The 23,643-nt window shown below is 50.3% G+C and overlaps 1 protein-coding gene across 1 annotated transcript in view; it reads left to right on the forward strand.

Moving 5' to 3' along the window:
- Nucleotides 1-23,643, forward strand: part of INPP5D (inositol polyphosphate-5-phosphatase D) — a 129,921-nt gene that overhangs the window by 100,788 nt on the left and 5,490 nt on the right. Inside the window, exons 15-25 of the mRNA XM_059054386.2 lie at nt 19-157; nt 1,630-1,738; nt 1,907-1,995; nt 6,267-6,348; nt 9,866-9,955; nt 12,255-12,368; nt 13,698-13,780; nt 14,898-14,985; nt 18,946-19,095; nt 20,197-20,293; nt 22,227-22,493. Coding sequence (XP_058910369.1) covers nt 19-157; nt 1,630-1,738; nt 1,907-1,995; nt 6,267-6,348; nt 9,866-9,955; nt 12,255-12,368; nt 13,698-13,780; nt 14,898-14,985; nt 18,946-19,095; nt 20,197-20,293; nt 22,227-22,493 — 1,308 coding nt within the window. The remainder of the gene's footprint in view (nt 1-18; nt 158-1,629; nt 1,739-1,906; nt 1,996-6,266; nt 6,349-9,865; nt 9,956-12,254; nt 12,369-13,697; nt 13,781-14,897; nt 14,986-18,945; nt 19,096-20,196; nt 20,294-22,226; nt 22,494-23,643) is intronic.

A 23,643-nucleotide genomic window follows, 5' to 3' on the forward strand; every position in this document is an offset into this window, starting at 1 on the left:
GCTTTTTTGTTTAATTAGGCGAAACCAAAACTATATGAACATTCTCCGGTTTCTGGCTCTGGGAGACAAGAAGCTGAGCCCCTTTAACATCACTCACCGCTTCACCCACCTCTTCTGGCTCGGGGATCTCAACTACCGCGTGGAGCTGCCCACCTGGGTGAGGGGCCGTCCTCCTGGGCTGGGGACGCACGGGGCAGAGGGTCAGGGGGACACACGACCAAGCTGGGCCACAGCGGCTGCTCCTCCGGGACTCGACACCGGTCCCGTTATGGAGCCGCTGCCTTTCTTTACGGCTGGCCTCTGCTCATGCCTACTTGCCACATAACTGTCCTGGCCACCCCTCCTCACCACCTGTCTGCCGCTGTGGTCCTCTAGCTAACCAGCAGTGGCCCCTCGACTTGCCGGTCCCAGGTCCCCAGGAAAGGCTGAAGTCTGCAAAGACCAGCTCCGTTTTCTCCCCACATCACGGGTCACCGGGCAGCCTAAGGAAGGCATTCCCGAAGTTGGATGCCCACCCAATGAGCAGCAGTCAGAGGGGCCACGTGGCACAGACGGCCCTGCTCACTCAGGGGGAGCAGAAGATTCCCTGCGAAGGGCGTGGGCAGGCGTGGCCCCTGGACACGCCTGGAGCGAGGCTCGGTTGCTCCAGAAAGATGGGGCAGAGGCCAGGCAGGGAGGAGAACCGTCTGCCCCTTGTGTACCGGGCATATTTTGGCACTTCTGTCTGTGAGGGGAGAGGGGACGGCAGACGCGGACCTGATTTTAGAGGGGGAAGAGGCCCCTGGAGCACAAGCGGCCTGAGAAAATGGCCTTGTGTCGGTTACAGGCCTCTGACAGTTGGGATTGAACGCGGGCCTTCGGACTCCCCACCCAGATGTTTTCCCAGCCCTCCCACATTCCTCGGCCTCCTCGGCCTGTCGCTGCCACAGCAGCTTTTAGGGCCCGTCTGTGCCCCCCTCCCCCTCCCCGGCCGCTCCCTCCCTCACCGGAGGCTCCTCGGGAGCTTTCCTTCTCTCCCTCCTGACTGAGCAGGCAGAGGCCCCACAAATCCTGACCCTTCACAGTTGAAGGGGCCGTTCACCCATTCACTCCCCAGGAGGTCAGCCAGGTGCGTTCGCCAGAGCGGAGGCAACGTAAGTCTCAGGAGGGAGGACAGCTGGATTCCGAGGATGGCACACCCCACGGATATCACACCGGCTCTTGGAGTCCGAGCCCAGATCACGGAGGCCCCGTGCCCATAGCTTCGGGGGCTGGGGTTTCAGATCCTTTCATGGCTTTACAACAGGCTGTCTCACAGACAGAACAGAAGTAAGGGAGACATACCTACCCATCTAGGGAAGCCTTATAAAAATGATGCTAGAAGTCGGTACACAAAAATAGTATCCCTCTGTAAAGTTAGAATAGCCAGGAGCTTACGTTACTGAGCTGATATTTCACTACGATTGCAAGGTTGTCCGTATAAAACGGTTGAGTGTAAATGAGCACCAGCCCAGCGTCCCTGGGACCAGGGTCTAGTGCAGCTGCGGGGACTCGGGTCCTGGCGCGCCGGGCAGGAAGGTGGCGATGTGCCTCTTACCGTGTTGGTGGAAGGGTTGTCTCACCAGGGGCTTGGCCGTGTCTTTGCTCCAGGAGGCAGAAGCCATCATCCAGAAGATCAAGCAGCAGCAGTACGCAGACCTGCTGTCCCACGACCAGCTGCTCATGGAGAGGAAGGAGCGGAAGGTTTTCTTGCACTTCGGTGAGAACCGCCCTCCTTCTCTCGCGGGCCCTCTCCTTCCAGCATTGTGTCTCCCCTTTTCCCAAGTATCCTCACTGGGGGAAGGATTATGCCTGGAAAAGAGGGAAACTTGGCCAGACGTGAAACATGGGAAATCAAAACTGAAACCGTGGTTTTGTTTGGTTTCAGAGGAGGAAGAAATCACATTCGCTCCCACTTACCGTTTTGAAAGACTGACTCGGGACAAATACGCCTACACTAAGCAGAAAGCCACAGGGGTGAGTCCTCTTCCCTGCCCTCCGTCTCCACCCCCTCGCACACCTCACCCCTCTTTTGTCCCATAAAGGTGAATGGAAAGTGAAGAGCACCCTCATCTACTAGGTAACAAAAAAAGAAATAAAACTAGAAATCATATGTTGATCGTGTCCCAGCGCAAAACCCTCCCCTAAGCAGAGGCTGGGCAACCAGACATGCACACTGCAAGGAGTTGCCTCGTGACGCTTCTGTCCACGTGTGTGCACGTGTGCGTGCGCAAGTGTGTGTCTGTGTGTGTATATGTGCCATATCTTCTTTATCCATTCATCTGTTGATGGACACTTAGGTTGCTTCCATGTCTTGGTTATTGTAAATAGTGCTGCTATGAACATTGGGGTGCATGTATCTTTTTGAATTAGAGTTTTCTCCAAATATTTGCCCAGGAGTGGGATTGCAGGATGATAGGGCAACTCTACTTTTAGTTTTTTAAGGACCCTCCATACTGTTCTCCATAGTGGCTGTATCAATTTACATTCCCACCAACAGTGTAGGAGGTTTCCTTTTCCTCCACACCCTCTCCAGCATTTATTTGTAGACTTTTTGATGATGGCCATTCTGACCAGTGTGAGGAGATACCTCACTGCAGTTTTGATTTGCATTTCTCTAATAATTAGTGATATTGAGCATCTTTTCATGTACCTGTTGGACATCTGTATGTCTTCTTTGGAGAGATGTCTGTTTAGGTCTTCTGCCCATTTTTTGATTTGGTTGTTTGCTTTTTTGATATTAGGCTGTATGAGCTGTTTGTATATTTTGTCTCTTTTTTAAGTCCTTTACTCAAATATATTTGCTAATCTGCCAAGTCAGTCATCATTACACAAGCTTCTTTGCTGCAGGACTTATCAGAGCCTTTACAGGTTTATGAGCATGTGGTTCTCTATGGGAAAATTCATCTTTCAAACTCAATTGGTCATGAAATATCAATTAATATCTTATGAGACCACTTGCGTTCCACTGAACAGTGTTTGCGGAAACTGTAATAAAGCATCCCTTCATTCTTGTTCAGCAGATATTTACCGATGACCTATGATGGGCTGGGCACTGTCCTAGGTCGTGGGAGATCAAAGATGAGTCAGATGTCTGCCCTCAGAGAGTTTGTAGTAGGAAAGACAAGACAAGATAAATACACAACGAACTAACCAGAGATAGAATATAATGCAATGCCCAAGGCTGTGAGGAGTGGTCACAGAGGGAAATGACCATCAGGGCAGGGAAGGATCGGGGAGGCTTCTTGAAGAGGGGCTGCTTGTGGTGCCTGAAGGGTGCTTGGATTTCGACAAGACAAGGGCTGAGGGGGACTGATCCACTTCAGGTAGAAAGAATTGCTGGAGCAGATGCCAAGGCAGGAAATTCTGGCATCCATCCCCTTCTGGGGCCCAACCCAGGGGAGCCAGCCCCGTGCCGGGTCCTGGGGGTTAGAGGTGCTGCAGTGATGAGCTTCCCTGGGGCCACTAGAGACCTGGGGAAATAGAGAGCATTCTGGGCATGACCTGGACTCAAGGGCACATGGGAGACTAGATGGAAGTGGGAGAGAAAGGCCAAGAGTTGGGGACATGCCAGAAGAAAGCAGGAGTTAGAGAAAAAACACACACTGAGAGGAGGAGAGCAGACTCAGGACTGCTGCCGTGACAAGGCTGAGGCCCGGGGCAGGACACCTTGTGAGGTGCCCACTGGCTGCTGCGTGCCTGGGCTCGTCTGGTTTGAAGGCACCCTCAGGGCAGGTCCCTGGGGGTACATTTGGAGGCAGTGAAGGGATGGTCTGGTTGGATTTGAATATGAGGAGAAAGAAACCGGGGCCTGAGGTGGCAGAGAGGGGGGTCCTTGATGCCAGGCAAAGCGTCTTCACCTGTTGGATGGGCACCTGTTTCAGGAAGCCACTGCAAGTTCTGCTGAGGGGCTAGCAGTGTCACAGTAATACACAGAGAAGACTGGTCTGTGTCAGTGTAAAGGATGAGGATGATACAGGGGACCAATGAGGAGGCCAGTATGGAGGCTCCAGCTGAGAAATAACTGGGCCTAAAGCAGGGGGGGAGCCCATGAAAATGAAAGAAAAGGAGGAAAGCAGGATATGTTGATAGATCTGATTGACGTTGATAGAAACTATGAAATCAGAAGGCAGGGCTGGCTCGGAGGGGAAAAATAGAGCTTGTTTTCAGATTTACTGTATAACATGACTGGAAGATCGCAGAGAAAACATCCAGAAGGCAGCTGAAAACACTAGACTGATGCTAGGGCTGAGTTGTAGATTTGGGAGTTGTCTGCACAGAGAAGATGATCAGATCCATGGGAGTAGGTGAGGTCGCCAAGGAGTACATGGACGATGAAAATGGAAGAGCTGTGGACAGATTTGGGGGTCATCTCCGTTGAGAGAGGAGAGGAAGCAGCAGAGACAACAAAGGAGACAGAAAAACTGTGTGTGTAAGTGGTGGGAGGACCCAGCAGGCAGCTCGCAGCATCACAGAAGCCGGGGCTGAGAGACTTGCCAGGATCAGTGGTCACCAGCATGGAATGTGAGTCAAGGAGAACGTGTGTGGTCATTGGAACCTTGCACAAGCAGCTGGACTTGGGTTCAGGGATTGAGTGGAGACTAAAAGAACAGTTGACATAGAGTCTTGGAGGTGAAATCCAGACCGCAAGAGGGTAGGGTGGCTCTTTACCAAGAGTGTGCAGGTGAATCACTGGTGAAGCTTTTCAGAAATACAGATGCCTGGACTTCCTCCCCAAAGGTTCTGATGCAACAGATCCAGGGGTGGGGCCCTGCTTTCTGGGTCTTTGTAAAGCTCCACCAGTAATTCACCGGAGCAGCCGATGCTGAGAACTGCAGTGTTAAGAAATAATAGTTTGGCAGCATCTATGAAATCTAAACATGCACCTACCCTATTCAGCAATTCCACTTTGTTATATACCTGAGAGAAAGTAGTGCATTTGTTTACCCAATGACAGACACAGGGGTGTTTATAGCAGCTTTGTTTATAATGTCCAAAAACTGGGAACAACCCTATTTCCGTCAACATTAGAATAGATCAATGTGGTTTATACATGCAATGGAATACAACTATGCAATAAAATGAAAGAACTTATACAAGCAACAGGGTGAAGAACGTTGAAAGAAGCCAAATGCAAAAGAATATATACTGAATAAGTCCATTTATAAGTTCAAGAGTTGGCAAAATTAATCAATGGAGACATTACCTCCAGTAGAGTTTACCTCTCAGAGGCAGTATTGACAAGGAAGGGGCCTGAGGGAACCCTTTGGGATGATGGACATTTTCTATATCTTGATCTGGGTAGTGGTTAAATGGGCGTATACAAATGTAAAAGATCCTCAAGCCATACAGTATAGATTACTACACTTTACTATATGTAGGTTGTACCTCAAGTTAAAAAAGAGTAAATGGGCAGTCCAGAAGTAGAGGCAGTGAAAACAGAACATTCTTGAAAGAAAATCGGCAAAAAGAAGAAAAGAGAAAAGTAATTGAAGGCTCTTTTAGGATGAGAACTTTTATGTTTTTAGGCAGAGGAGAAAGAGCTAGAACTTAAGTGGAAAATGATACTCCTTAAGGAGGGTTATTATCATTGCCAATTTGCCTTGTCTATCACACCCAGTGGACACCTTGCTCACAGTGTAGCTTGGAGAGCGCTCATCACAGTACATGTTGTTTGAAAGATTAGATGGCTATGTGGAGGGGTGGATGGATATGTGGATGGGTAAGTGGAGAGATGGATGGGTGGGTGGATGGATGGATAGGTAGATGAGGGATGGATGTGTGAGTTGATGGGTAGGTAAGTGGATGGATGGATGTGTGAATGAGTATGTGGATGGATGGTAAGTATATAGGTGGATGAATGGGTGCAGGGGGTAGCTGGAGTGTGCTATTAAAGTGAGTGGCTGGGTTGAATATACAGGTAGAGGGGTTCATCTGAGTCAGAAAAAAAAAAGTAAGAGAATGTAAAAATACAAGAGATTCTGAAATAGTGAGGAGGGTGAGGAAGCACAGCCAGGTGAATCGATCTCATTCTAAAACAGGAGTCCAGGTGTCTGAAAGTGTGGGGCGTGGCCGTGGAGCCAGGACTTAAGGCAGGCAGAAAGGGTTTAAAGCCACCTCTGGGGAAATCCTGTAAAAACCAGCAGCAAATGAATCCAGGATTACAGATGCAATGCCTCGATCTCTTCTTTTACAATGTATCTTTTAAAGTAGCGTGCATTTTACAAAGCTTTGACTTTGACTTGCAGATGAAGTACAACTTGCCCTCCTGGTGTGACCGAGTCCTCTGGAAGTCTTACCCTCTGGTGCATGTGGTGTGTCAGTCCTACGGTGAGTGGCAAGTTGAGAGGTTTGACTGCCCTAAACTAAAGGACTCCAGTCTGTCCATCTGTAAAATGGGAGAACTCCCTGCAACCCCAGTCAGGTGACCTTAAAAAGGTGATGCATCCTGTCCCATCTTGGGCTGCAACAGAATAAATATCTTCTGGTTTGAGAAACATTTGAATTATGGAGCACTTTTGAAAATAAATCTAGATTTATTATTTTGAAAAGAGCCTATTAGGTTTGAACCATATAAAAGTGGAGTTTTCATAGATCAGAAATCGTTGGGGCTTCTCTGGTGGCTCAGTGGTTGAGAGTCCGCCTGCCGATGCAGGAGACACGGGTTCGTGCCCTGGTCCGGGAGGATCCCACATGCCGCGGAGCAACTAAGCCCGTGAGCCATGGCCGCAGAGCCTGTGCGTCCGGAGCCTGTGCTCCGCGACGGGAGAGGCCACAGCAGTGAGAGGCCCGCATACCGCAGAAAAAAGAAAAAAAAAAAAAAAAAAAGATCAGAAATCGTTAACTATTGGAAATTCATATGGTTCAACCGAATGCATATCATGAGTACACACACGTGTTTGGGGGAGATTTAAAGATAAATGGGTAAATTGATGACAAAGACACAAGATACAATATTAAAATAAATAATTATGGAAAAGTTATCCAGCCCCATTTCACCCCCACAGAGTGGAGGCTTTGCTACCGCCCAGTGGCCACCTTCCTGGCTCCCACCCTCTGTGGGGACCCGCAAATCCCCACGTTCAATTCAGGTCCCATAAAGTTGAACTGATTTCCATTCCTTTCTTTTGTGCATGCCTTCTGCTGCCCAGAAGGGACCAGAGCAGCTACGCTGGGCTAGTATAAGGCACACACCCTTCAGTCCCCTGGCCTCTGAGCTCTGTGCCCAGGAGGGACTTCACTCCCTTTAGATGCACACATCTGTTCTTCTTCAAAACCTACGAAGGCCCACATGCCACCCTCTGCACTCAGCTTCCTCATTTGTATGTCCCCTCCTCATACCCCATCCACACCCGCACTCTCCAGGCCTGTGACCCTTCCTGCCACCGGCCATCACCCCGGTCCTCTCTCAGCGCTGCCTCTGTCCCTTGTCCTTCATCTGCACGAGCCCTGCCAATTCAGCAGTCGAGTCTGCCTTCCAGCCACCCTCTGCAGAAATTCAGGAGAAAGGGGTGGCTTGTGGCATTACTGCTTTTTGAGCCTAAATCCGGTTTTCAAAACGACCCTATCATGGAGGTTTTTAGAAAGAAGGAGGGAGACTCATCTGCAAGTGGCACTGAGGAGCTAGGCGGACATAGCTGCTCCCTGTCTGGGCCGTGCAAGAGCGAGGGGGAGGAAAGCCAGGCCTCACCTGGGAGGCTGCAGTGACTTCCAGGAAGGGCCAGGTTTGAAACATGAAGGGAAAGTTTGAAGAGGTAGGGAATTTTGCTAACAGTATTTCATGGAATGCTAGAGGAGGGTTTAATGAGTTGTGAGTGGGCAGGAAATTGGGAAAGAAAAGGGGATGAATGTCTAGAGCTCAGGAAATGTGGGTAAACTATGAGCTTGAGTCTCATGGTGGTGACATCAATAGCATGTATCAGTTATCTATTGCTGCATAACAACTACCTTAATATTTGCTTATCATCCAGCAGGCTAGTTCAGGCTGCTGCTTCCTGGTCCTGGGATTCCCAGCTGACAGTCCCAGATGTGGAAGTACTTTTTAGGTCTCTGCTTGCCTCACATTTACTAATGTCCTGTTGGTTAAAGGAAGTCACCTGGCCAAGCCCAGACTCACTGTGGGAGGGTGGACCCACAGGGTGTGGTTATAGGGAGGCCACCTAGGTAGGAGTCCACCTCCTAGGTTTCAGGCACAGTTACTGTAGTGCTAATGCTATCACAGTCAATATACATCTAAAGTATTTTTAAGAACATTTTTTAAAACTCTGCCTGTCCACCCTTTAACTTCTCCTCTTCTGTTGCCACCACAAACTTGTAGCCCCTCACTTGGCCTGACTCCTGCTCCTCGATCATCTCCTGCTTCACACAGCACCAGATCCTCACTGACTTCTTCCTGCCAATGGCCAAACATGCTTTAGACTGCTGCCCCTCCTACACCTTGCCTCCTGTCTCGGGGAAGGGATGCCCTCCTCTGTGCCTGGATAAGCTTTTCACCTGGGCCCTTTGCTCCATGCTTTCCTTCTAACCCAGTCCCAGCACCTCCACTGTCCCCAGTCCCAGCACCTCCAATGTCCCCAGTCCCAGCACCTCCACTGTCCCCAGTCCCAGCACCTCCACTGTCCCCAGTCCCAGCATCCCCACTGTCCCCAGTCCCAGCACCTCCACTGTCCCCAGTCCCAGCACCTCCACTGTCCCCAGTCCCAGTACCTCCACTGTCCCCAGTCCCAGCATCCCCACTGTCCCCAGTCCCAGCATCCCCACTGTCCCCAGTCCCAGCACCTCCACTGTCCCCAGTCCCAGCATCCCCACTGTCCTCAGTCCCAGCACCTCCACTGTCCCCAGTCCCAGCATCCCACCGTCTTTCTTCTCATTCTCTTTCTCCATCTATCTCACTGTTGTTTTAAGTTGTCTTTTTGACGCTTGTTTGCAAGCGAGCAATTTTTTTTTTCCTGTTTATTAGCCATGTATATTTCTCTTGTGAATTTTCTCCCCATGTCCTTTGGTGGTAGAGGAGTGGTATGTTTATTTTTTCTTTGCTGATTTGTAAAAGCTTTATTGAGAAGGACTTATATCTGTTTATTGCCTTCTCAGTCTCCTTTGTTGTGTCTCCTTTGCCCACTGATGCTGGGTATGTCCTGGAGTTTCATCCTCACCTCTTGTCATCCTTCATGTTTTCCCGGTAGGGCCAAAATGTCCTCGAGGCTTCTGCTTCCACCTAATGTCATGACTCCAAATCTGAAGATAAATCTCCCGCCCTGAGTACCCAGCCAGACATTTCCACATGACTTATCAAAAGCACTTAGGACTCAGGATTCCTAGACCTCTGCTCTTTCTCTTACCCCCTCCAAACATGCTCTGCTGCCTTCCCTTCTCATCTAAGCACGAAGCTCCTTAAAAATGTCGTCTACACTCAGTGTCTGCACTTTATCGGCTTCCACTCTGTCCCGAAATGGCACCTTCAGTGGAAGCTGCCATTTCTCACTGATGGGCTCAGTGACCCTAAATCCCCATCCCACTCTGGGCTGTGAGTGCCTCATCAATACAACAAAATGCTTAGACCAGAACAAAGCTCCACAGTTCATACACGCAATGATCTATATATTTTAAAACTCACAAGTCTTTAGGAAAAACTACTACAGCCACAATTAGCCATGGAGGAGACAGGGTCCCACTCTTTCACTACTTTCAAGCGTGGTTATGGAAGGTCAATGGAACAACAGGTACAAAACCATGAAACTTCTGGAGGCTTCCATAAGTGCAAGTTGATTTCTGCCATGCGTTTGCCATCCTTGGCTTGACCAGAAGGGTTTCTCCTTCCCTGCTCAGAAATTCCTTCCCTCCCCTGCAGGCAGCACCAGTGACATCATGACAAGTGACCACAGCCCTGTTTTTGCCACATTTGAGGCAGGAGTCACCTCCCAGTTTGTCTCCAAGAACGGTAAGCGGTGGGTGGTGTCCATCCCTCTGTTCTCCATGCGGATAGAAGGCCTGGGTGCTCATCTTCTGGTTGCAGCAATCAGTTGTCTGTGTTAGATAAAGGCTTATCCTTCCAGGCAAGTCCACTGTCCATCCATCGGGTCCCTTCATGTCCAAACCAAATCATGATTTCAGTCCATAGCATGTTCTTGCTCTCTTTGGCAAATATGCCAGCTTTGTTTAAGCTTCAATGTTAATACAGTCTTTAAAATTGGGAAAATGAGTGTTTTCCAAGGTGTGGCACATGTGCCACCAAAGACAATTCTGGGTGGGACATGGATGAACATTTATTAGTAAGGCATTTATTTTAATATGTTTTAAATATGACTCTTCTGTGTAAGGCAAGAAACACTGGTTTTCCATTTAGTCTTATGATACACCTTTTTATTTAAATATGATTATTTAAGTTTTAAAAGTGAGTCTATTTAAAGAAAACGTTAAGTCAATCTTAGTGCACGTGCGAGGTAGGCGGTAAAAATTGTGAAGATAGGATGCAGGTGACTGAGTTTGGGTAAACATCAGAGTTAATAATACTCTATAGATTTGCAGGTAATTTTTCAAACAATCTAGCTTGGCCCTGGTAGCCAGGCCAGCCTCGTCCCAGCAGGGGTCTGGGTGTTGTCTGTGGCATGTCCAGCCCTGGGTCTGGGTGACCGGGGAGCCATGTTGTCACCTCCTCTGCCCACTCCCCACTTCCATGGTCAGCAGACATCATTTATGAGGGCTTAGTGCAGGGCCCAATACAGGTTGGAAAAGCCTGTATTTCTCTGTGTCCTTGGTGCCCTGAGGGGTGTAGGTGAGGCTGGAACCCTGTCTTCTGGGACACTCTTGCCCATAGGCTGTTGGGTCTAACGTCCATGGCCCCAGCAGTGTGACCTCCACTCTCCACACAAACCTTGACCCACTATCCTGTCTCTTTCCTAGCTCTGGTCACTGTGCCTTTCCAGAACCTTCCACCTCTTCTCCAGTCCCCACCCATCTCTCCTGTCTCTGAGTTCCTGCAGCGTTGGTGGGGCAGCCTATGCAGGACCCTCATCACATCCCCACGCTCAGCCTCCCCCTCGCTCCACTGGAACTCGGCACACAGCAGAAGCTCACAAACACCGATTACCGGGATTGAGCGTTGGTTGAATGTCTACCTAAGCAGAGCCTGGCCTTGGTGCTGGGGAGTTAAAAAAAGAAAGGAAGGCTAAATGAAATAAGCCAGACAGAAAAACAAGTACAAGATACATATATAGTATCATTTATACGTGGACTCTTTTTTTTTTTAAAAAAAAAAAGCCAACTTCATTCAGAGAGTACAATGATGGTGGCCAAGAGCTGTGGGGTTTGCAGGGAGGAGATGTAAGTCAAAGGGTACAAATTTCCAGTTATAAGATGAATAATTTCCAGGGTTCTAAAATTCAGCTTGGTGACCATAGGTAATAATACAGCATTGTACATGTAAAATCTGCTGAGAGTAGATCCTAAGCTAAAGTTCTTACCACACCAAAACACACAGTTAATTATGTGAGGTGACGGATGTGTTAATTATCTTGATCTTGATAATCATTTCAGAGTGTATATGTATATCAGGTCATCATGTTGTACACTTTAAGTATACACAATTATATTTGTCAGTTTGTCTTCAATAAAGGGAAAAAGAAAAATAAAGGAAAGCAGGAAGGATGGGAGGCATAGAGGAAGGGAATGTGTGTCCCTGCTCTCGTGTGACTCAGGATTTATATGGAGGGACAGAACACTGTTCAAAGCCAGCCTAAGGGCACTTGCAAAAGCATCATCTAAATGAAGAACATACCTGCAAGTTACCTGGGTACAGGTGAACATAAGGAGGTCAGAGTAAGCAGCAGGGGTAACTTTGCCTGAGGAAGGGGGAACAGGCATCCCTCACTACGTAAACTTAGAAATGAGACAGATTTGGGTATCAGGCACCTGAGCCATTACACAAGCTCTCTTTGCAAGAACCCACGGGGAGGCTGAGGCATTAAGGGTGCTGCCCAAGGCCACACGGCTTTAGTGGCAAAGCTGAGCATAGAACTCTTCCTGCTCTGCTCTGCACCAGCTTTGATTCGTCAGAGAGGCTGTTACCATCATTGGGGATGCTTGGTGTAGGTGGTGGGATTTCAGAAGAAACCTTTCCTTCCACCTAGACTCTCAACTTCCCTGGACCCTAGGAAGGAGCTCGGTGTCGGGGGGCTGGTTTGAAACGCTCCATCTCCAGACACATTGTGGAACCGAATCTCTGTTCTCACCTGTTCCAGGCCCCGGGACTGTCGACAGCCAAGGGCAGATTGAGTTTCTCAGGTGCTACGCCACACTGAAGACCAAGTCCCAGACCAAATTCTACCTGGAATTCCACTCGAGCTGCTTGGAGAGTACGTGCTTGCTGAACTGCCTTTTAGGGGGACAGGCACGGCTCTTCCACAAAAGCCTTGTCATTGATGGTGCTTTTCTCCACTCTCTGGGAAAGACTACGGATCAGCCTCAAAGAGGGGCGTCACAGAGTGGGGCTGCAGATGGACGGTACAAGGAGACACCCAGTTACTACAGGGGCCCTCAGTATCCCGCGATACTGCTCCTCCAGCCCCAGGGACGGGTCAGTCACTGGTGCACAGACCCCTCGGCCCCTTGTAGGCAGCTGGGCAGCTGGACCCTCTCCTTGCCCCTCGGGGCAGAGTTTAGCCCACTCAAGGGTCCTCCAAGCCGGGGCTCCAACTCAACCAGAGGATCTTGGGCAAAGGTCCAGAGCTTGTGGAGGCCAGTGCTGGGGCCAGAGCAGCTGCTGGTAATCGCTTGTTCTTCCCCGGGGTCCTCTGCTCTTTCCTACATCACAGGCATCTTTCTCAGGTGGTCTGAGCATCCAAAAGCAAACTAGACATGGACGGCCACCCAACAGCCAGCAGCAGTTCGCACAAACTGTGTTTAGGAAACACCCTTTCTAGGTGACATTTCTAGGCATATTGTCTAAAGCTGTTCCACAGTGAGGGCATCTGTGTGGTTTCTAGCTCTCCTTGCTGAGATGGTCCAGGGGGTGGTGGCGGGGGGGCGGGGGGGAGAGGCTGGCAAATCAACACCACAAAAGGAGGCATTTTGTGATGGGATGACAGATGCTTCCAGAAATTGGGAACAGGACCACCTGTGCCACCAGCTGCAGTGTTGCCCCACCCCCTTTTCTCCTCAGACCCAACCTGGGCTGGTGACAGATCTGCCTTCTCCAGGGAGTCTCCAGGTCCCAGTTCACCTAGCAAGGGCAGAGCACTTCCAAAAATGATGAGGATTTTTGTGCGGGTGTTTTTAATAAAATATCAAGGCATTTGCATACATTTCTATGGAAACAGCATATTAGGAAGCTTAAATTAGCATTTCAAAAGGCTGCTGTCTTGAGTGGGAGGAACCATCATGTTTCCTAATCTCCTTGCCTGTGATGTGATGATTTCTTAGTTGCCTGGTTTGTTGCAAAGTGGAGCCAAAAAGGAGGGGAATCTCTCAGTCTCCTAAATATAATTAGACCGCGTTGGCAAATGACCATCCCCTGCACCAAAACAGAATCCCCAACAAGCCTGACTCCTAAATGATGCTGTGGCCCCTACAGATATAAGAGGAAGGAGGGTATCTTCATTGGTCCTGGTGGGACAACCCAAGGAGTCTTCTCTGTCTGGTTCCTGTGCTGTTTTCTGAAAGCCAGCCTTCTTATCCTCGGACAGGTTTCGTCAAGAGTCAGGAAGGAGAAAATGAAGAAGGAAGTGAAGGGGAGTTGGTAGTGAAGTTTGGCGAGACCCTTCCAAAGGTAATTCAAGATCAGGGAGGATTTCGCGTTCATCAGCCAGCGGTGCTGGCCAGCGGCAGAGCTCTGGCCAGGCCTGACCAGAGAGAGGGGGAATCCCACGGGTCAAATGCAGGAGAGGCTGCCTCTCTTTCAAGGCGGCTTATGACGCCCTTCCCAGCAGTGGTTAAACGTGGGCCTGAGCCTAGTGGCCCCAATACTTCTAAATGAATTTCGACTCCCCTGATGGATTGTGGAAGGGTTCTAGAGGGTGCCTCATCTGACCAGATGACTTTACAGAGAAAGGACTGGAGGCAGATCCCAGAGAGGCTTGTTCATGGTCACATTGCTGCAGTGACATTCTGGAACTTTCTGAATGGAGATCGAGTCCATCCTGTCAGTCAGCATGCACCTAGAGGCCTGCACAAGGGGTGTCTTGGTATCTGTGGATGGGAAGGAAAGGGGCAGCCTGGGGCCTTTTCATTAGGCCCTACTGTGTTGGGGTCTGCACGAGGAACAGCCTTAAGGTGTGAGAAGGTCACAGGTTGGAGCCAGCATGTAGGAGTGAATCCAGGATGTGTGTCTGTGCCTCGCTGAGCCACCCTCCAACAACCCACAGGACAGTCCAGGCCCACGCGAGGGGCTCCGCTGCAGGTGGACACAGGCCTCCTCCTGCCCAGATGCAGGGCAGGCCCTGTGGTGCCCCCTTCAGGGCAGCTCCATCTCAGGAGGGGGCCGAGGAGAGGGCCGTACCCTGCTGGGGGGCAGGGAATGGGGTGCGTTCAGACCTGGCTCCTGGTCCCACCAGTGTTTGTGTATCGGCCCGGCCCCATCCCCCTTGATCCTGGGGTGGGCAGAGGAGGGGGAGGAAGGGCAGGGAGGCAGGGGGTGAGGCATGTTTGGAGTCAGGCCCTCTCCCCGGGGCCGGGGCGCAGTGTGACGGGGTTAACCCCGCCTTGCTGGGCAGGGTGGACACGTGGGTTCCTTCCTGCTCTCTGGGGCAAGAAAATCAGGGACTTGAATTTGTTTAGAAAGAACGTCTACAGTCCTTTTTCCCACGCATTCCCCTCCTCTGGGCTGGCAACCCTCACCTACCTGTCCCCCACCTGTCCAAGCTAATCCTGTGCCCCTCTCTCTGCAGCTGAAGCCCATCATCTCTGACCCCGAATACCTGCTGGACCAGCACATCCTGATAAGCATTAAGTCCTCTGACAGTGACGAATCCTACGGTAAGCGTCCCAGGACAGGGGCTGCAGGTGCCACACCTGCTGATCGAGGCCTCTGATGTAAGGGAAGCAGTGGCATCTCCTTCACAAAAGCCCACCGGCTGCTCCGTTCCCCATCCCAATGCTGCCAGAGGGACAGTTACTGGAAAGCTATCCTTCCGACCCCATCAGGCTCCTGGCACTGACAGCAAGCAGCCACAACACCTCCCATCTATGGAGCCTTTCCTGCGTCAGATTCTGTGCCAGGTGCTTGCACGTATTACTTGATTTATCCTGACATGACCTTGTGAAGCAGATACTATTCTCTCAATTAGTCGATAAGTAAACTGAGGCTCAGAAAGGTGGAGGGACTTGCCTAAGTCACACAGGTTGTAACTGGCTGAGCCCTAATTTGAACCCAGGCCTTCCTGGCATTGCTCAGTGCCCAGACCAGGCAGGCTTGAGAACGCCTGTGGCCCCACTAACTGTCCTCCTAGAGAGACACCATCTTCTGTAAAATCTTCAGCCTGTCCATGGCTCCAGGTTTGCCCTTGCACTTGGTACATGCAGCGCAGCTAGAGCGTGGAGTGAGGGGACAGGTAGCCAGAGACAGTCTGGAGCCAGATCCATACAAGCCAGGCTAGGGGTAGATATCATATCCTGGGGACGGAAGGGAGCCACAGAAGAGTCAGGCAAGATGGTAACACGGTCAGCTTTGCATCTTAGGAATATGTGTTTGCAGTGATCAACACGAGAGATGAGGGAGCCAGAATGAAAGTAGCCATGGTTAAAAGAAAAAAAAGGAGAGACAGGTTAAAATTGAGAGGTACTGAGAAGGGAAATTGTTTGACCACGGGAATCGGGGGAAGAGGGTCGAGGATGGCCCTGAACTTGTGGTTTGAGTTGCTGGGGTTAATGTTTCTGTTTCCTGAACTGGGCTGGCTGTGGTGAGCAGCAGGGCAAAGGAGACTAAAACGGTTCAGCCAGAGAAGTGGGCGGGGCACCAAAGACTGGGGCCGGAGACTCTGTCAGAGCTTTTCAAGACGACGTGGCTGTGATAGCAAATGTGCCCGAGAGATCCAACCAAATAAAGACCAGTGTCCTGCACACAGAGGGACTTGGGGACTTGTGGGCTTGGGAGAGCCGTGTGCACGGCGAGGGAGTGAGTGGGGTGAGGAGGCCGAGGGTGTGAGAGACCAGGATGTGCAGCTGGGTCCAGGGAGGGTGTTTGTTTTCAATGGAAGGAATCTGAGGGGGGTTAATGCTGATCGATGGAAGCCGGGAAGCAGAAAGAGGCTACAGACAGGAAGGGTGCCCATGTGTGTCTGTCACCCATGGTGCAGGCTCTGGATGTAGGTACCATCACCACCCTCATTGCAGAGGTGGGAAAAGGAAGTGACTTGTCCAAGGTCACACAGCCACTGAGTGAGTTTGACAAGCTGCTGTGTGACCTTGGACTTGAACCCAGGCAGCCCAGCTCCAGAATCGTGCCCCCCACTCCCTCCCAGTGCAGCACTGGGAAGAGGGTCCCTGAGCCATGGCAGGGGCGGGCAGAGCCCAAGTACTGTGGTGGAGCAAAGAGAAAGGATCTACGTGGGTGCCAGAGTGTCAGGAGTTTGCTGGCAGGAAACGGGAACACAGGTCTGACGGTTCCATTTTTTTTCAAACACTGTAGTTCTCCTTTGTCTCCTCCTCTTGGTATTCATACTGACAAGCAGCATATCATACTAACAACCAGGAAAAAAAATCATCCAGCAGTCTCATTCCTTGCTACAGCAATCATTTTTATTTTGCTTTCACTCTCCCATGTTCATCCATAGGCACACATAGATTTCTGTATGAATAATTATCACAGAGACACCATTTATATTCTGCTTTCCTCACCTGGTATTAGATGATACACATTTTGCATGATCCTCCAACCCAGCCTTCATGATGGTTGCTTTTAATGGCTACATAATATTCCATGGATTTACTATATCCTTTTTTTTTTTTTTTTTTTTTTTTTTGCGGTACGCGGGCCTCTCACTGTTGTGGCCTCTCCCGTTGCGGAGCACAGGCTCTGGACGCGCAGGCTCAGCGGCCATGGCTCACGGGCCCAGCCGCTCTGCAGCATGTGGGATCTTCCCGGACCGGGGCACGAACCCGCGTCCCCTGCATCGGCAGGCGGACTCCCAACCACTGCACCACCAGGGAAGCCCTATATCCTCATTTTTTACAGTACTCCTTACTACTACCTTTGAGGCTCTGCAAATTATTTTTGTTACTGTTATCAACAATGCTGAGATGGATCTCTTTGTGGACATTTTTATTTTTTATTGAGGTATAGTTGATTTACAATGAGTTAGTTTCTGATGTATAGCAAAGTGATTCAGTTTTATATGTGTGTATATATATATTCTTTTTCATATTGTTTTCCATTATGGTTTATTATAGGATATTGAATATAGTTCCCTGTGCTATACAGCAGGACCTTGCTGTTTATCCATTTTATATATAGTATATATAGTATATATATAATATATATATATATATATATATATATATATATAGTATATATACATATATAGTATATATAGTTTACATCTGCTAATCCCAAACTCCTAATTTATCCCTCCCCTACCCCTTTTCCCCTTTGGTAAGCATAAGTTTGTTTTCTATGTGAGTCTATTGCTGTTTTGTAAATAAGTTCATTTGAATCATATTTTAGATTCCACATATAAGTTATAAGTGATATCATATATTTGTCTCTGACTTCACTCAGTATGATAATCTCTAGGTCCATCCTTGTTGCTGCAAATGGCATTATTTCTTTTTTCATGGCTGAGTAGTATTCCGTTGTGCGTGTTTACCACATCTTTATCCATTTGTCTGTTGAGGGCCATTTAGGTTGCTTCCATGTCTTGGCTATTGTAAGTAGTGCTTCTGTGAACATTGCGGTGCATGTATCTTTTCAAATTAGCTTTTTCTACGGATGTATGCCCAGGAGTGGGACTGCTGGATCATATGGCAACTCTAGTTTTTTTAAGGAACCTCCATACTGTTTTCCGTAGCAGCTGCACCAATTTACATTCCCACCAACAGTGGAGGAGGGCTCTCTTTTCTTCCTCGTGGACATCTTTTATTCTCCTTTGGCTACATTTGTTACTCTTTCAGGTCCTCTCTTTAGGACAAGTTCCCGTGTTTGCTGGCTAAAGGGTGTACATGTGTTTGTGGTTCTTGGTACTCGGTATCCAGCTGATGGCTGTGAAGGCTCCGTCTTGCCTTGTGGACCTTGCCACATCCCAGTGTACAGGTTTCCCCAGATCCTTGCTGGCACTGGGTATCCTTTGCTTCTACTTTTGTTAATTTCATGGCTGTGAGAGAGTCCCTTACTGCTGCCTTAATTTGCATTTTTGATGGCTCAGCAGACTGAACTAGTTTCCATCAACCATCTACGCTTCTTTTTGTGGAAAATGTCTGTGGGGTTATCTGCCCATTTATCTGCTGGAGATGTGATTTTGAGGAGTTCAGATAAAATACCTTCTGTGTGAAGCTGGCTGCAACTATTGTTCCCAGTCAGCCCTCTTTCCATTTTTGTTTTTTCTCTGTGCAGAAGTTTTAAACTTTTCTATCCTATCTGTCAGTGTTGTTTTGTCATTTCTCACACTGCTTCAAACCTTGGGAAGTTATTCCTTCCAGCAATCAGATTAGTATTTAATTCCGGTTTTCTGCCGGATTTTCTATGATTTACTTTTTCTTATATCCACTAATCTGCGTGGAGTTCATTTTGCTGTAAGGTTTGAGATATTTTCCCCAAATCGCTGAGGAGTTGTTCTGAAAGTTTTGTTCCATAATCCCTGCCTTGGCCATTGTTGCAAAGGATCATCTCTGGGTGGGAGAGCTAAATCTCCAGGCCAAATGCATGGTGTTTCTCCTTTGAAATGGCGGGGCTGGGTTGGGGGGTGGTGTCTTGACATGACTGCTGTCTCCCCACCTCCCCAGGCGAGGGCTGCATTGCTCTACGGTTAGAGGCCACGGAAACTCATCTCCCCATCTACACGCCTCTCACCCACCATGGAGAGATGATGGGTCACTTCCGGGGGGAGATTAAGCTGCAGACCTCCCAAGGCAAGAAGAGGGAGAAGCTCTATGGTAAGTGGGCACAACCCCTCCCCCGCTCCCTCTTCAGTGCTGCTGGGTCGGGGACAGGAACGGAATAGTCTCTCTGCTGTGGCCTCAGACAGGAATGCAGCATCGGAGGGGATCTCAGAGGCGATCTGGCCCAACCCTTAGCAGGTTCGAGAATTTCCCTACAGAACCACAACACCTCACAGCCACAATCACCGTTGCCTGGCCCCAGTCTTTCTTCCTTTTCACACAGGCAAGAGGTCATTTTTTCCTTCTCCTCTTTGCTTTACTTCTTGCTCAAAAGCACTCAAATAACAATGCCTAAAATGAGTTGGGCTTTAATTTTCTACTTGATCTATGAAATGATCAACTTATAAACGTTGTCTCATTTATCTCTCACCATAGCTCTGAGAGCCAGGTGCTACCCTTGTTCGGTAGATCAGGAAACTGAGGCACAGAGAGGTTAAGTGACTGGCTGAAGGTCACACACCGAGTAAGTGGCTGGCCCAAGGGGAAAGTGCAGGTTCACTCACGTAAGTTCGTAAACGTGATGGGGTCCCACCTCTCACACAAACAGTGAGACAGCAAGATGTGGGATGGTCTGACACCCCCTGCTCGTGGGAAGGCCCTGGGCCATCACGGGCGCCCTTGGATGGGGCTCCTCCTTCTGGCCTCTGGGAGCTCCCTTCTCTAGCAGGATCTAGACCCGAGGGGGACTTGGCACCCCTGCAACCATAGCCAGAGTCAGATATGAAGATGGAGTCCCCGTTCCCCATTAAGCTCATGAACAGGTTGGCTTTGGGCACCAAATACTCTTGTGTTTCTTTTATTCAGATCTGCCAAGAAATATTTGTTTTATCCCTTGCTGACACCAACAAGTTGGAAATGTTGCATGAAATGACTACTCTGGGTCACACATGCCCACTATCCTCCCTCTGGAACCATGCAGGCATAACTAATCCATCACCAAACTCACACAAATTCTCATAATCTGCCCCTAGGCAGCCATTATTCACTTTCCAGCTTCGGCTTACCAGGGGAAACCTCTCCACCATCCTGGCCCAAACCCTGGGAGTTGGGCCCTTGCACGCTCTCACATGCTCTTTCCTGGCCCTTTTCTTGCAGACTTTGTGAAGACGGAGCGGGATGAGTCCAGTGCACCCAAGTCCCTGAAGAGCCTCACCAGCCAGGACCCCATGAAGCAGTGGGAACCTGCCAACAGGTAGAGTGGGGAGGGGGGTGGGGTGCCAGGGCTTCACTGCAAGCTAGCGTGGCTTTGCAGACCCAGGACTGGGAGTGGGGAACTGGAGCAGAGAGAAAGCAAGGACCCAGAGGGAAAGCAAGCGCTGGCCACGAAAGGCCTGTCCTGCTTCCAGCTCCGAGGCTTCTAACCACAAACCCCTGGTGTGACGGCAACAAGGCCAGGGAGGCTCCTCTGTGCCGCAGAGTCCAGTTCAGTTCAACAGACACTGGCTGAGCTCCTCCAGGTGTCAGGTTCTAGAGAAACCAAGACACATGAGGTGCAGTCCCTGCCTTAGGAAGGTACATCCTACTAGGAAGACGCCCGGTCCAGGAGGCAGCAGCCCCAGAGGGGGTCGCATGGAACAGCTGCGGTATTTCCTGAGCACCGGGGACGTCAGCAGCCATGGCTCCAGGGCTAAAAGCCCCACCCTGTGACTAAGGCAGAAGAGCACTGGGGGGAAGTGCCTGCGGCTGCGCCTGGCAAAGGCTGGGCTGGGAAGAATCTGGACATCAGAGTCTGGCTTAGGAGGGGGACAGCAGTCCCCGAATAGCGGGGTCACCACAGCTCACTGATACGGTCTCGGTTCAAGCCAGTGAGGCTTGTCGTGGTGTCCACACCAGCTTACCTGCCAAGGGGGCAAAGCTGTGCCGGGTAGCCGAGCGAAATCCCCAAAGCCACCGCCGCACCCAGCTTGTTCCTCTCCTCCCTTCAGCCCCCACTACCTGTCCCTCCAGCCCTCACCCGCCCCAGACCCCCACCCCGTGTGCACAGCAACTCCCACCCCCCTGCAGCCTCTGACGGTAGCCCTAGGCATGAAACTATCCCTTTCAGTCGTTTTTGCCGACTACAATCCCCTCGATGAAAGCACTGCAGCTCTCAAATGTCTGCTTGACTCCAGAGTCAGGATCAGCGTAGGTCAACAAAGTATTTTCCACTGGACCAGCATTAGAATTAACACTTACTTCTGAAGCAGGCTCGATGGATGGGAGTGGCATGTGCTCAGAACCAGGCTGGCTGAGCAGATGGGAGCTGGGGAGTGTGTGTTACAACCTATACAGGCAGAACTCTACTTACTAGTTAGCTCTGCTGAGAGCGCCGTCTTACAAGGAAGGACGACACTCCTGTCACCAAGAGGCAGCACAGTGTGTGTCTCAGGGTCACCTCACTAGGTCTGGCCAGCCACTCGACAGCTGTCAGCTCACTCCCCCACAGTCGAGGCTGCAGCCTTGACCTCTGTGACCTCCATGCTCGTCTTTCCAAACACCCCCATGGCTGTCTCCATCCTGATGCCTCACAGACGTGCAAGCCGGCTGTCCCAGATGGAACTCTCCATTTACCACCAACACCGTACCACCACCAACAACCCCCATAGTCACTCAGCCCTGCCGGCCACGCCGGCCTCTCATTCCATTCTGCCCACTTGCTCACAGGCCTTCAGACTGTTGCTGGGACAGGTCATCCTCTCGTACCGCAGGGCCTTTGCACTTACTGCTTCTCCCCTCCCTCCCTTCTCAGAGAAGCCCTCACTGGCCACCCTACACCCAGATGGTCCCAACCCTAATCTATTTCTGCTCCTTTTGTTACTCTCAGTCAGACTTGAGCCGTGTCTAAATAGCTCGTCTCTCAGGCACGGAGCTTGTTTTGTTTGTCTTCCCGTCATATGAGACTGTGGCTGTCTCATTTACAACCATATTTCCTCCTATTGTTCCTGATGTTACCAGGCACTTAGTAACTGTTTTGTTGTATGAATAAATGAATGAATGAACGAATGAATGAATGAATCCAACACCCCAGAAGTGAAGGTGTTGAGGAGAGCCTGAGGAGGCCCGAGGGGGCATCAGAGGACACTCTCCTCAGGCTGGTGCTGACCTGGAGGAGCCCTGAGGGGTGACTTTGTGTGTCACCCCCGCAGGGTCCCTCTATGCAGTGGCTCCAGCATCACTGAAATCATCAACCCCAACTACATGGGAGTGGGGGCCTTCGGGCACATGAAGCAGACCCTGTCCCCCGATCAGCAGCCCACCGCCTGGAGCTACGACCAGCCACTCAAGGACTCCTCCCTGGGGCCTGGAAGGGGGGAGAGCCCTCCGACACCGCCCTCCCAACCGCCTGTATCACCCAAGAAGTTTTCATCATCGACAGCAACACGGGGCCCCTGCCTCAGGACACAGGAGCCAAGGTGAGCATCAAGGCCTCTCCCTTCCCTAGGTTTTCACCACCAGGAAATCTGGCTCTAGAATAGAAGCTGCGTGAGAGCAGGGATGTGCGTCCACTTTGGTCACTGATGCATCCCCGGGGCCTAGAACACAGTAGGCTCTCGGGAAATGCTTGTAGAATCTCCAATTCTCAGCCTATCGGTGTAAACCTGAAAGGTTTTTTTAAAACAGGATTTTAAAAGTTTAAATATAGTGCCTGAGAAAAACACACTCCTGCAAAAACGACCTTCATCGAAAAATACATTTCTGTAAGTAGGGAACCCTCGTCAACCTCCCACTCCCTGGAGGGCCCTGCAGAACAGAGGTGGGACTTTCCACGTAGGAGTCCCTCCCCAGCTCCGAGTTCCCCTCTCTCTCCTTAACCAGGAGGGTTCCTGTTCCCATGCGCAACTCTCCTGTCTCTCCTGTTGAGGCCAATTTGAAAAACCAGCAGCTGGGACCAGGAATTCCGAAGGGGAGAACAGCCAGCCTGCAGAGGGAGGGGGTTTGGCCATGAAACTTCGGGAAAAACCTGGCGGTTAGAGAGAGCTGACCTGCATCAAGAACTGGTCCAGGCATCACGTGCCTGGAGGCCCAGAGCCGGGGAGGAGCCCGCAGAGCCGCTGCGTTAACCAAGCAAACCCATGCACGCGTGCCTTGTGCAAACGCAGGATCGGGAGCCCCCCAGGTTTCTAGTAACCACACGGTGACAGATGGAAATTAAAAGTGCAGACCTTAATTAACAATGATTGAAGATGCACAAAATATTGTTCGCATCAGCTTCCTTTGGGCGCTGCCTGTACTGTTTATAAGGACTTCAGTGCGCGGCTCTGGGCCTGTCTTCCCCTCTATGAGGTCCTATGTTCCCCATGGCATTTTCCGTCGTGTATTAAGAGCCAGGGAACGGCATGTTGTCAAGCACTGTTCCCCTCATCTCCTGCCACTTCCAACCCTCCCGCGCCTGGCCTGGCTGGAGTTTCCTCTGGATTGAAGGGCCATCTACAATTCTCTTTCTTAAGCTTTTTCTCTTTAAAAACAAACAAACAAACAAAAACACTGGACAGACAAATGGAAGGAGGAAGGGACGGAGGGAAGGAGGGGACTGGGACAGGACGGGGCCTGCCCCCGAGCTCA

The sequence above is a fragment of the Kogia breviceps genome, chromosome 2, assembly GCF_026419965.1.
Source record: "Kogia breviceps isolate mKogBre1 chromosome 2, mKogBre1 haplotype 1, whole genome shotgun sequence".
Classification (NCBI taxonomy): Eukaryota; Metazoa; Chordata; class Mammalia; order Artiodactyla; family Physeteridae; genus Kogia; species Kogia breviceps.